Source organism: Agelaius phoeniceus, chromosome 3 (assembly GCF_051311805.1).
Source record: "Agelaius phoeniceus isolate bAgePho1 chromosome 3, bAgePho1.hap1, whole genome shotgun sequence".
In the NCBI taxonomy this organism is placed as follows: domain Eukaryota; kingdom Metazoa; phylum Chordata; class Aves; order Passeriformes; family Icteridae; genus Agelaius; species Agelaius phoeniceus.
This window is the reverse complement of record NC_135267.1, coordinates 112,101,016-112,113,178: the sequence shown is the minus strand read 5'-3', so window position 1 is coordinate 112,113,178 and position 12,163 is coordinate 112,101,016. Positions and strand designations below refer to the sequence as shown.

General features: G+C 42.2%; 1 protein-coding gene across 2 annotated transcripts in view; it reads left to right on the top strand.

Annotated features, from left to right (window-relative positions):
• PSME4 (proteasome activator subunit 4) overlaps positions 1-12,163 on the top strand; it is a 44,884-nt gene continuing 32,721 nt past the window's right edge. Inside the window, exons 1-5 of one of the 2 annotated variants that reach the window (XM_054630723.2) lie at positions 1-369; positions 6,091-6,231; positions 6,722-6,838; positions 11,201-11,245; positions 11,901-12,050. In XM_054630723.2, coding sequence (XP_054486698.2) covers positions 197-369; positions 6,091-6,231; positions 6,722-6,838; positions 11,201-11,245; positions 11,901-12,050 — 626 coding nt within the window. In that variant the 5' untranslated portion in view covers positions 1-196. Of the gene's footprint in view, positions 370-5,775; positions 5,792-6,090; positions 6,232-6,721; positions 6,839-11,200; positions 11,246-11,900; positions 12,051-12,163 lie in introns of those variants that run through there. The other variant, XM_054630725.2, reaches the window with a different exon arrangement.

Sequence of the window (12,163 nt, the reverse complement as noted above, 5' to 3'; positions counted from 1 at the left end):
CCGCCCCTCCCCGCGGCGGTGCCCAAAGCGCCGCCCCGGCCCGGCCCCGGCCCCGCGCCCCCGGCCCGGCCCCGTGCCCGCGGAGCACCCGGAGCCGCCCCGGGCCCGCCTTCCGCCGGAAGTGAGCGGCGCAGAGCCGAGCGGGGCGGGCGGGGCGCGGCGGCCGCGGTCACCGGCCCTCCCGGGCAGCGCCGACATGGCCCGGCCGCCGCAGAAGGAGATCGTCTACAACAAGCTGCTGCCCTACGGCGAGCGCCTGGAGGAAGAGGCCGCCCGCTTCCTGGAGCACATCAAGGGCAACCTGGCCCGCGCCGTGCAGCTGCAGGAGCTCTGGCCCGGCGGGCTCTTCTGGACCAGGAAGCTCTCGACGTGAGTGCCGGGGCGGGACGGGGAGCGGGGCCTCAGGCTGCGAGCGGCGCGTCGGTCCCGTCCCTTGCCTTGCCTTGCCTTGCCGAGCCGAGCCGAGCCGTGCCCTGCCCGCCGGGAGCGCCTCCCGCATAACGGAACCGCTGGCGCCCGGCCGGGCCCCGCTCCCGGCCGCTGTCCCGTCCCTGCCCTACGCAAGGCCAGCACTTCCACATCGGAAACGGGGACAAAGGTGGCTCCGGCCGCAAGAGCTCGCCTGCCGCCTCTGAAACTTCCGAATTCTACGATTTAAGCGCTTGTGCGATTAACTCGTGCTTTTGTTTTTAATACGTGTATATTTTTTAATGCCGCTGTGGGCACCTGTTTCACCTCTCCCCTTCTTAAGCAAGTTGTGGTTGATACAATCTCCGTGTAACTTCTGCTATAGGGACACGAAGTCTTTCTCAAGACAGGCCGTTTGTTGGGTCAATGCTGGCAGGATTAAACTCTGGCTTAGTGCTGTGTAAACACCGCTGGTGCCCTTGATATCTTGGCTGAACTCTGGCGCGGGGTAGTTTGTGCTGATGTTGGCCGTGGTGTGTGTGCTGGCAGGGTGGTTTTTGTACAGATGAACCCGCGGTGGTTTCATAGATAGCACCGAGCACGACATAGGTTACTTCTCGTAATTTTTACGAAGTACACTTGACCCTGTTTTATTTGGGAAACTCTGGCACTGGGTATGGCATCATATGACAGTGAGTCCTGTAGCTGCAATCAGTAAATTCTGTGGATGTTTATCATGTTTGTTGCTGAATGCTGTGTGTGCCTTCACAAACAGCATTTCCTGTGTGCCAGAAACAACAAAGTCCGTGTGTTTGAACCGTTTTGAAACACTCGCTTACAACTCCTCTCCTTACATAAGTCCTTTTTTTGTAATATCAGTTGAGAAATTAACATACATTTATCAGTCAAAGCCTGTTAGATTCGACTGTATTGGAATGTAAGTGTCTTTCTGTTTCCCAAGAGGCAGTCTTAGATAGAATTACAGTGGTGGTTGCAAAATGACTCACATGTTTGTGTTGTGTGACAGTTTGAACCTGCTTGGAGCCAGTTCAGCGCTGCTTCCCTTCCCACCCCCCAGCCATCTGCCATCTCATACTGGTGTCGGTGGTACCTGTTGCCCGTACCTGTGGTGGAACTTCCTTTTCCCGTCAAGTTGAAATAAACTTAGGAGTCCCTACTGTGAGAAAGATAAGCTTTAGCTAAACAGGCTCAATAGGCACAGAAATTCATTCTAAGCGTGCCTTAGAATCACCGTTACTCACTCTGTAAATGGCAATTGCTGTTACCACTTCAGGCTCCAGGGCAGTGAATTTGGCCTGTTGGGAGCCACTGCTGTGCTGCTTTATGAATCACAGAAAGGTCAGCAGGCTCCAATTTGTGGTTTTCCACCTACACTTTGAAGTTTGAGTTCATTGTGAGTGTTTGCAGCTTGTCTGATGCCTGTTAGTACCAAGATTTCTTTGTGGCATTTTAGATACAGGGAGGCTCTGAGTGTGTTTGGTGTGGGCAGGGAAGGAAACAGTGGGCTTGGTGTAAAAAAAATAAGCTGGTGTAGTTAATGTGAGAGATGTGCTGCTGCTCTGTTTGACTTGACAAAGTACTTCTAGGGATAAAAGGCTGAGAGAATCCAGGTTGTTCAGCCTGGAAAAGAGAAGGCCTGGGGCAATCTAATTGTGGCCTTCCAGTACCTGAAGGGATCAGACAAAAAAATGGAGAGGGACTATCTGTATTAACAAAACACAAACAGCTGGAGTGCTTGGAGTGCCAGGACAAGGGGGGGGTGGCTACAAACAGCCAGAGGGCAGGGTTAGATGGGATATTGGCAAGGAATTCTTCCCTGTGAGGATGAGGAGACCCTGGCACAGGCTGTGCAGAGAAGCTGTGGCTGCCCCTGGATCCCTTGAAGTGTCCAAGGCCAGGCTGGATGGGGCTTGGAGCACCCTGGGATAGTGGAAATTGTCCTTGCCCATGGCAGGGTGTGGCACTGGATGGGCTTTAAGGTCCCTTCCCACGTAAACAATTCTATCATTCTGTGAAATACAGTAGCAGGAGTTGAGGTGTAGATAAAACACTTCCAGCCCTGTGGTGTTCATGACTATTGAATCCAATTTCTACCGTCTCTCGACAGTCAGGGACTCATCTCCAAATTTACTTCCTCCCTTTTTTCCCCTCCTGAAAAAAGCTATGACTAATAAAAAGAAAACGCTCAGAATCTTCATAATGGCATGATGGCTGCTTAGATTTGTTGCCAATGTCTGAATTGCAAAGGCTGGAATTCTTGCAGTATTCTGTGAAATAATTGACATCTTTATTAATTGTAGAGATACAAATATTAATACAGATATGTGTACGTACAAATGAGCAAAGCAAACAGTGACATGCAGATGATCCACCTGCATAGTTACACCTCCCCAGCTTTTTACAACTCTGTGCCACAGGGGAGAATGAAAGTGAAACCCAGATCTTTTTTTGAATTAAAAATTTGAGTACTCTTTCATGGTGACCGCTGAATTGTGTAGTTTTTATACCCCCCACAGCTGGAACCATGACTTGCACATATTTATCTTCAGACCAGCTGTTTCAGCTGTCTGATGTCACGAACTGAGTAGGGAGGGGGGACAGAAAAGAGGCAGAATAGGAGTTTATCAGACATAATGTCTGTAAGCTGATTTGAATAATTCTTTTATGGGTCATTTTCAGTGGTGACACCTGGTTCTTTTGGGATGTGTGTGTGGACTGTGGTAAGAGAACTTTCTCTCCTGTGAGGAGAGTAACTTATGATTTGATGAGGTTTCTGAAGCAAGTAAAACTTGCCCCAAAGACTGGCAGTTAAATCTGTAATAATTGCTGCAGATTCCTCCAGCTTTGTCTGGTAAAAGCTTGTAAAATAGTAACCAGTTGTGAAAGCTGAAGAGTGAATCTCAGCTTGCCACAGCGTGTGTGGGAAAAGCAGGTTACATCAAAATAATTTGCTTAACTGCTCTTGCTCCATAATTTTTTATGGTCTTCAGGTCAGCAGTCTACATTGCCTCAACTTCCCCCTCTTTCATGGTTCATAGATTGTTCTAAAAATGAAAAAAACCCCACTAAATATAGTCAACAAATGAACATATTAACATGACACGGACATTTCATGGTTACTGTACACGGAGTTAACTCTGCAGCCAGGCAAACACACAAATGCCTTTCTGTGCTTCCTGCTCCAGCAGTCAGGGGTGTGGGAAGATGAAGGACTCAATTGCTGTCCCTGACAATGTTATTTTATGTGCTTGTCAGGTCTAGACTTATAAAATGGCATTCAAGTGTCTTGCTGTAAGGTGTGGAAAAAAGGCAGCTCAGCTGTTTGGAAGGGGAATGACAGGACACAAAGTTACAGTGAGCATGGAAATGTCTCCGTAGGACTTTGCCAAGTATTTTAATCACTATTGCCTAAAACTCTTGTTTGACATCTTTCTCTCATCTTTATCAGGGAAACAGAAGCTTTCTTTGGCTGTGTGAGGGATGTGTGTGCTGTGTACATGTACATGTGATTTAAGCAGTCCTGCTGAGCGTGATTCATTGCTTTTCACATCATTTGTCAAAAACTGAGCTTTAAACCAGTCGTGATCCTGTTCTGTGTGTTAGCGAATGCAGATGGAGAGCCAGGAATTTAGGGGGGGTGTGCTGTTCAGCTTCTGGAGGAGAGGTAATTTTTAACTGTAGCAGAGCAGCCAACTTTCTAGGGCAGTTTAGGGTGGCCACATGATATGATAGTACACTTCCTAAAAATAGGTCTATTGTACTTTTGGAGGGAGAGATTGGATACCCAGCACTCTGAGACTGGGGAATTGACTTCATGGTTTTCTTTCTTTTATTCTTTTTATTTTTTTTTGGTAATCTCTAGGGATCCTGTACTCTGTTCAGAAAGGCTGGAGTTGGAAACAGAATTTTCACTTCTTAGTCATGTTTTTCATGTTGTGTGGGTGTGTTTTATTTGTTGGGTTTTGGGTTTTTTTTTTTCATGTAGCTGAACAATGAAGGGCAATAATTTTGTCCCTTTTGCAGGATGAGAACTCGTAAAACCTCAAAGGAATCAAAAAGGCAGTGCATTTAAGATTTCAGCTATCATCTCAATGTAGTATTATCTGCTTTCAGAAGTCTTATCTTCTATCTTACAATAATTTAGTTCTGCAATTATTTTTTTCCCCTGAAGAGACACCATTTCTATGATGAAAATTATCTGTCTGATTAGCCCCTGGACACCCTTCAGGGTTCATGAAGTTCTGCCTATATTCTTTTATTTAGTAATGGTGATATTTCATTCCTTCTGAAGGGATATTCTGAAAATATTGCAGTTCCCCTCTGACAGATTTTTCTTGTTTAATCTTGAGGAAAAGTCTGAACACCCCTTTCTAGAAGGATTTCTTTTCTGACACTGCCTTAATGCTCAGCTGGATTAATACAAATAACTGACCCCTTTCAGCTCTGCCTCCCTCCTACATAAAGAAGCTGTAAAATATGGGAGCAATTTGGCATCAAGTCCTGCTGCTTGGGCATAGTGACATCTTTGTGTTCAGCATGTTTCTGTGTACTTTACTCCTTTCTTAATTAAACAGCATTTTGTGTAGCAGAGCTGTTGTTAGCAAATGTCACGAAGGAGAACCAGCCAAACATTTTATTTTCAGTTATATATAGCAATACTGGCAGATAAATTGGATCTCTGTGTTTCTTTGTAGATAAAACTTACTTTCCAGGCTTCTGCAGTTTCTTCTTTTTTTTTTTATTTTTTTAATCATACATGTTTCACCCATTTTTCTTTCCCTGAGGATTCTTTTTCCTGTCTTTTTTAGGCATGTGAAAAGTGTAGGTGTTCAGCTCTTGGTGGTGTAATTCTGTAGGCAGGTAGTGTCTCTGGCCAATCCAGATTATTTAGGTTCCTGTGGTGGAAAAGTGGGTTATCCTGTATTTTGTTTGTTTCCTTCTGTGTTTGAAGTAAGTACAACATGTTGAAATGAACCTTAGTGAAAAAACACTGCCCATCAAATGGAAACATCCCCCCCTTGAATTTGATGGGAAAAGGGAAGTAGAAAGCAGCTTTCTTATGCATCTCTCAGAATAGTCAGAGCAGTAATAAAAAGGGAAGTTGCCTCCCAGTGAACAGTAATTTACAGTTGTGCCACACCTAAAATGCTCTCATAGCACCTTATATGGGTTTTTCTGGTGCAGAGTATCTTTCAAGACTTGAAATATGTTTCTTTTTTTCAATCTCAACTTAAAACCAGCAAACACTTCTTCTGGAGTGAGTCTGATGGATCTCCCCTTGCTGAAGACAATGGGGCACACCACTAGCAAAGCTCAGTGCCTAAAGCAATTGTTCATCCTTGCTGGAAGCTATTGGATTTGGGTTGGTCTTAATACTTTTTGGGTTGTTTTTTTAGCTTCTGGGTTGTGTCCCGTCCATTAGGTTACAGTATTTGTAGACTCTTAGAGGGCTGTAAACTTTATTTGATCATTCTTTTTCTTCCTGTAATTGCAGTTGTAAATCTTCCTTTGCTGGGTGTCTTCAGGTTCTTACTTGTTGAGCTTGAGAACCAGGTTTTAGTTTTGTTTCACTAAACAGTAAATCAGAGGGATTCTGGCTCAGGTCCTGGGGAAATAGGATGTTTTAAAATATTGCTGACTCCTCTTGTGTTTGGTTTGCAGATACATCCGACTGTATGGCAGGAAATTCAGCAAGGAGGATCACGTGCTCTTTATCAAACTCTTGTACGAGTTGGTGACAATTCCAAAGCTGGAGATCAGCATGATGCAAGGATTTGCACGCCTGCTGATCAACCTGTTAAAGTGAGTAGAGATTTCTGCTGACTGTGGAAACTTCTGTCTCCCAACAGTTGATCTCTTGCTCAATGTTGTGCCTTTCATGTAGCAGAGTTCTTACAGGTTACTTCACTTATCTGCCCTACACAGTGCTGCTGGTTAAAGGGTTCTCTTGTGCAAACGCCTTCAAAGCTTTAGGAGTGGGACTGAAAGTGGAAGAATGCCAATTTTCCCCGTATCAGGAAAGCCAAACAGCTCAGAGAGCCAGGAATTAAGGCTGAATTTCATCAAGGGAGAAGATGAAAACTGGCTCACGGCTCAGTAATGTTTATTTCACTTAGTCAGGGAAAATCTTGACAGTGTCACTTGTGCTGAAGGCTGCCAGTGACCAGCCTGGTCCTGCCTGACCTTCCTGCAGTTTGTGCCAAACTGGGAGCAGGGATGGGGGTATTCCCATGTGCAGTGTGTCCATGTCAGTGCTGAATCCTGAACTGCTTGGTGTTTTGTTTCCTATTAGGAAAAAGGAACTGCTTTCCAGGGATGATTTAGAGTTACCATGGCGACCACTGTATGAAATGTTGGAAAGGATATTATACTCCAAAACAGAACATCTGGGATTAAATTGGTTTCCCAAGTAAGTTCACATTTTCAAACATTTCATAGGCCATTTGTACCTGCTTTAAAGTACTTTGTAATGTGCTTTTAATATCTGGAATTTGATACATGGGAAATATTCTGTTTCTATTTTCATGAGGCGCCTTTCAATAATTGCACGCGGGGCTGCACTGAATCATGTATCTCCTTCTGCCTGTGGCTTGTGTTTGTCATGCTGTTTCTTTCTTTATGAATGTGATTAATTTTTAAATACACTGCAACAGAGGTCTCACTCAACTTATTTTAGGGTGATAACCCACAGTTGAATAAATTCAGTATGAAAAATTTAACAGTATTGTTGTGGTTTAACCCCAGCTGGCAACTAAGCCTTGCATGCTGCCCTTCCTGGTGGGGCTGGGGAGAGAACTGGAAGGGTAAAAGTGAGAAAACTTGTGGGTTGAGCTAAAGATGGGTAATAATGTGAAGGAAATTAACTTACCCCAGCCAAAACCAGCACAGGTACTAAGTTCAATGTGTGCTGTTCTCTTCTGTAACACAGTATAGTTGTGGGGAAAAAGATAAAAACAATACTGTCCTTCAGTATTTGTTCTGTAATCATTCCCAGGATCTGGAATCCAGGTATAAATCAGTCTGCTCTCCAAGAAAAGTGAAATATTTTCTGTAGGAAATACAGGTATTTACTCAAAGTAATGCCGTGATAGGGAGAAATAATTTATTTTCTCCAGTTAAGAATTTTAGACATGTTCTGCTGATTTTAAAAATGAAAACTTGTTTTCTTTGCTTTCTCTGCACTGTCAATCCCTCTCCATCTGTCAGATTTTCAGACTTAAAATTTTCATAATTATTCCAGTCAGAGAAGGTCCTGCTCTATAAATTACAAATTATAAAAGATAGCACATGGATAATGCATTATCTTTGGTTGAATTGAAACTTTATGTCAAGAAATGCAGGTGAAAGTGCTTCATTTGCTTTTAAAAAATAATTTTCTGAATGAAACTGAAGCACTGATTCCTGAGGGGAAGATCCTATTGCTGGTAAGGAACATGAAGAGGAAATATATGGAGCATTTCAGGCTGAATTTCTCTTGTGACTGTGTAGCTGAAAAAAATCAGTTTGCTAAATTGAATTATTTTGGTAATTGTAGGTAAAATGTGAAAGAGCAGAGCCTTCATTGTTTTTTTTTTTTATTTTTGTACCTGCATACCTTTCTCTGGGGGGATGGTGTTGAGTAACTGCTCCCTGTGTAGGAGGGAGGGAACTTTTCCAGGAGGATAAAGGAGTTTAAGCAGGAAGGAAGATTTCTGTTGTGATGATCTGACTGAAACATTCAATTTTATTAACTATATTCCATGTCAGCCACTCCATGCAGTGCGATTCCTTCTCATACAGTGCTCATTCTTTTTCAAGGGGTACCTTTTTGGTGGAAGTCAAGGTTTTAAAAGCTGATTTGTAGCTGTTCGATTTATTTCCTGTTTTAATTGAATTTTATTTTTGTTTACATTCAGTTCATATCGACCAGGCTGGTCTTCACCTAAAACATTTGTGCTTAATGTATTACATAGGTGGTAAGAATGATTCTTATTTTTTTTCTGTTGAGCTCTGGCCAATGTCCCTTCTGCATGTTCTGTTGGACTGTAACACTGTCACACAGGTGGAAGTCTCTGCATAAATAATTGTATTTGGAAGGCCAATGTTAACCTGACACCACTGGTTATGAGAATGTCGCACTGGATGTCAACCTTGCTAATTGGGGACCCAGGCAGTGTGTGTGGAGTGGCTCTCCAGGGCTCTGTTCTAACTAATTTAACCAGCAAATGTATTTCAGGGGTTTAAATGAGAGCTAAGTTTTCCATTGGAGCAATTGTTGTGTGTGGTTTTGGATAAAATCACCATTGGTGCAGGAGCACGTTATGGAGTGAAGGTACCTTCCTCTTAAATCCAATGAAATCATGGAAAGTGCTTTAGCAGTGAGGTAATGGCTTCTGGAAAATCCACCCAGCAACAACCTTGGGGCTGTGAAGAGCTGCTGTGTCAAGAGTTCACTGGGAATTTCTGTAGGGAAACAGTATCAGGAGTTTTGGTGTATGATAAATGCAGAAAACTGCTGGAAGTGGCAGTGGGATTGCAGTGGAGTTTGCTTTGTTTGGGTTTTTTTTAGAAACAAGGGCTTAGTTGTACTAATCCAGTGAGAGATGGCTCACTCTAGTTAGGAGATCACTAAAATAATTTGTGAAACTGTAGCTGGTTGCTCTTTCCATTGTCTTAATTTAAGCTCTGTGGCGGAGTGTCCGCTTCAGGACTGGACTTTACCTTCAGTCCTTCTCCTGAAAAACTGAAATTTGTCTTACTGCTTTTTGATAATGTAATTGTCACCTCTCTCAGTTTACATGTTAATCATTTTAACTGAAACATGTTAACATGTTTCTCTGTGTAAATGCAGGGGGGAAAACAAAAACAATTTGCAAATTGTTTCCAAAAGAACCTTTCCAAAAGAAGAAAATAATCCTGTAGTGCCAAAAACGAGAGCAGTGATAGGTGTTAGAAGTGGCGTTGGGTGTTCTTTAATGCACCTCCCCAGCTGCATTGTCCTGTCCTTTGCTCACAGTGCCCTAATGGGAATATTCCAGGATGTCTCCTGTAACTTGAACACCCTTGAATGGAAAAGGGAATTTTTCTTGGGTACAAAATTGTCTTGCTGTTGCTTTTTGTTTTCTGGCTTCCTAAATTTGTAACCAAAATAGAGGCGAGAACGTCCCAGTGTTTCTCCTTTGCTCTCTCACACTAACAAATGCTGAGATCTGAATTAAAATTCATTAATTTTAAAAATTTGTTGATCTCTGGCCTCAGTGTTTGTTAAAATTCCCGTCCTTCAGGTTTTCCTTAGTGAGAGCTGACTTGAGTGGAATGATAGTCTGGGGAGAGCTTGTTTGTTTATGTCACCCAAACATTTATCATGTGAATTTTTAATGCTCTTTAGGAATGTGCTGGTTCATGCTTTATTTATCTGCTCTTGGAACAACTGTTATCTTTTTTTCTAACTCCTTCAAGGACAATATTCACTTGAATCCAGGATTTTCCTGAGCTTCCTGCAGAGTTTGAGTTTATTTTTTGTTTAATGAGTAGTGGCCTTTCTTCTCCGCATTTGAAATTTTCTTTCTGGGGAGAGATCCTGAGTTGCCTTTGTCACTGTTGCATAAAATATACATAATTTTGCATCTTCTAGGGCACTGTTTGACTGAAGCAGTGCTCTGAGGGCTGGGTGGGCTTTTGCTGGCTTGTACTGAGTGTTGAAGGGAATTGGTGATTTATTCATTTTTTAATTCTCCTGGCTGTATGGGATCAGTTTACTTCATGTAGGACTGGAGAGACAATAATACATGTTGAGTACTTGTGTGTGTCAAAATTAATTGATCTTGGTGAAATTCTAAAGATTATATATTTGCATCATCTTTTTCCTGAGCAGAAAAGCATTTTTTAACGTTTGTTTGAGATGATGAATGAAAGAGTGCAATATTTCCATTTCTAGAGAAGGCATATCTAAAAAATGTAAGAATTTCTTCTGCCAGAACTTTTTTTTTTTCCATTCAGGGAATCTTTTTGGGTAAAAGTGCAAGTTAGTCTTGAGGTGGTTGTGTAATAAATGGAAGGTTTGAAGAACGTGACAATTTACTACCGTGGTGCTTGCGTTGGTTGATCACACTCTGCTCCCCCTCCCTTTTATTCTTTGAGTTTATTCTCAGATTAAGTCTTTTTAAAGGTTTGATGGCATCCTGTGACAATAGGTGACAATAGGAGTTGAAATGATTTCTCAAACAAGTGTTCTTGCTGTGGATAAAAGCACTTTTAAAATCAGCTGTTATTTGGGAAGGACTCCAATGAAATAACCCTTGATTTGCAGATAATTCCTTTCTTCTTACAACCACTGGACAAAGCCCAAAACCACATTGAAAAGGACAAATATGGTGTTTGGAGACTAAAAACAACAAGTTGCCTTTATTTATCTTACAAATATTCATGAATTCCACAAACCCATTTTTCTATGTTTTCATCTCCCCCAGAAGTCACTTTGCTGGTTGTTCATGGACAAAATGCAGGATGTCACTTCCATGAAGTGCTACTAATTCTTCACTTAAATGCAGGAAATACCAGAGTAGAATATAAAAAATAGGACCAGAAGTAGCAGAGAGAGCAGAGCAATTTTAATTGTTATAGTCAGGTCTGTGGAGAAGGCAGGTAGCTAATGCATGTTCAAAGAAGACATCTAATTGCATCTACATTATCTTAAGCTCTGGAGGGAAAGGTCAGCAAATGGTTGTTTATTTTATGCTGTCTCTGAAATGTAGTAATCTATTATTCCTAACATTTCCTCTTTTCATTTCAGTTCTGTAGAAAGTGTTCTGAAAACACTTGTGAAGAGCTGCAGACCGTAAGTGTTTGTTTCTTGATTTGTTTTTTTTTGATCTTTAATGTTAATTTGGGAAGAAGGGGAAAAGTGTTTAAAAGACCCCCACTCTACCTGTCATTGCTTGGCTGCTGCTTAAAAATTTAAGATGGAGGGTAGAGACTTTTCTGGGGTTTCTTTTTCCTTTTTAACAGCCTTGGTTGCAATAATTCTCTTGTATAAAAAAATCTATCTAATATGCATTTTAAATACTGCATTGCATGCATACTTAGTGTGTTTTAAAGAAATTAAATCACCAGCGTTCCTGTAATGTTTCTATAAATGATCCTTGTGCCTGAAGTGATATTTTTTTTATGCTGCATCAAAAATGAGTAATAGTTGTTTGATTTGGACCAGCCTTCACAGTGAAATGGTTTTGCATTGTACAGATTTTTCTCTGGTTCCACAAGACAAGAATCTTTTTAATTGGTGGTCTTAATGATGCACCACAATGTCCTTGATTTACCTGTATTTTTGAGGGTTTTTGGAGGTGAGGGCTGCCTGCCTATGGCCCCTGGGCATATGGTTTTGCTCTAAAGTGAGCATTGATGACAAATTAATAGCTGGTTTTCAACATGCTTAAAAAGAGCCAGAGTTTAAAGCCAAGTGTGTGTATATTCAGTGGTTTCCTTGTTCTCAGGTATTTCCCAGAAGATGCCACTGCAGAAATGCTGGATGAGTGGAGGCCTTTGATGTGTCCCTTTGATGTGACCATGCAGAAGGCCATCACCTACTTCGAGCTCTTCCTGCCCACCACCCTTCCCCCTGAACTTCACCACAAGGGTTTCAAGTAGGTGTCCCTGAAGAGTGCTCTGCTCCAAATGCAAGGAATCATCTTTTACAGGGTGATTGGAAGTCACTGGTGGCTTTCAGCAGCATTTTTGGCAGGAGTTCAAGACAGAA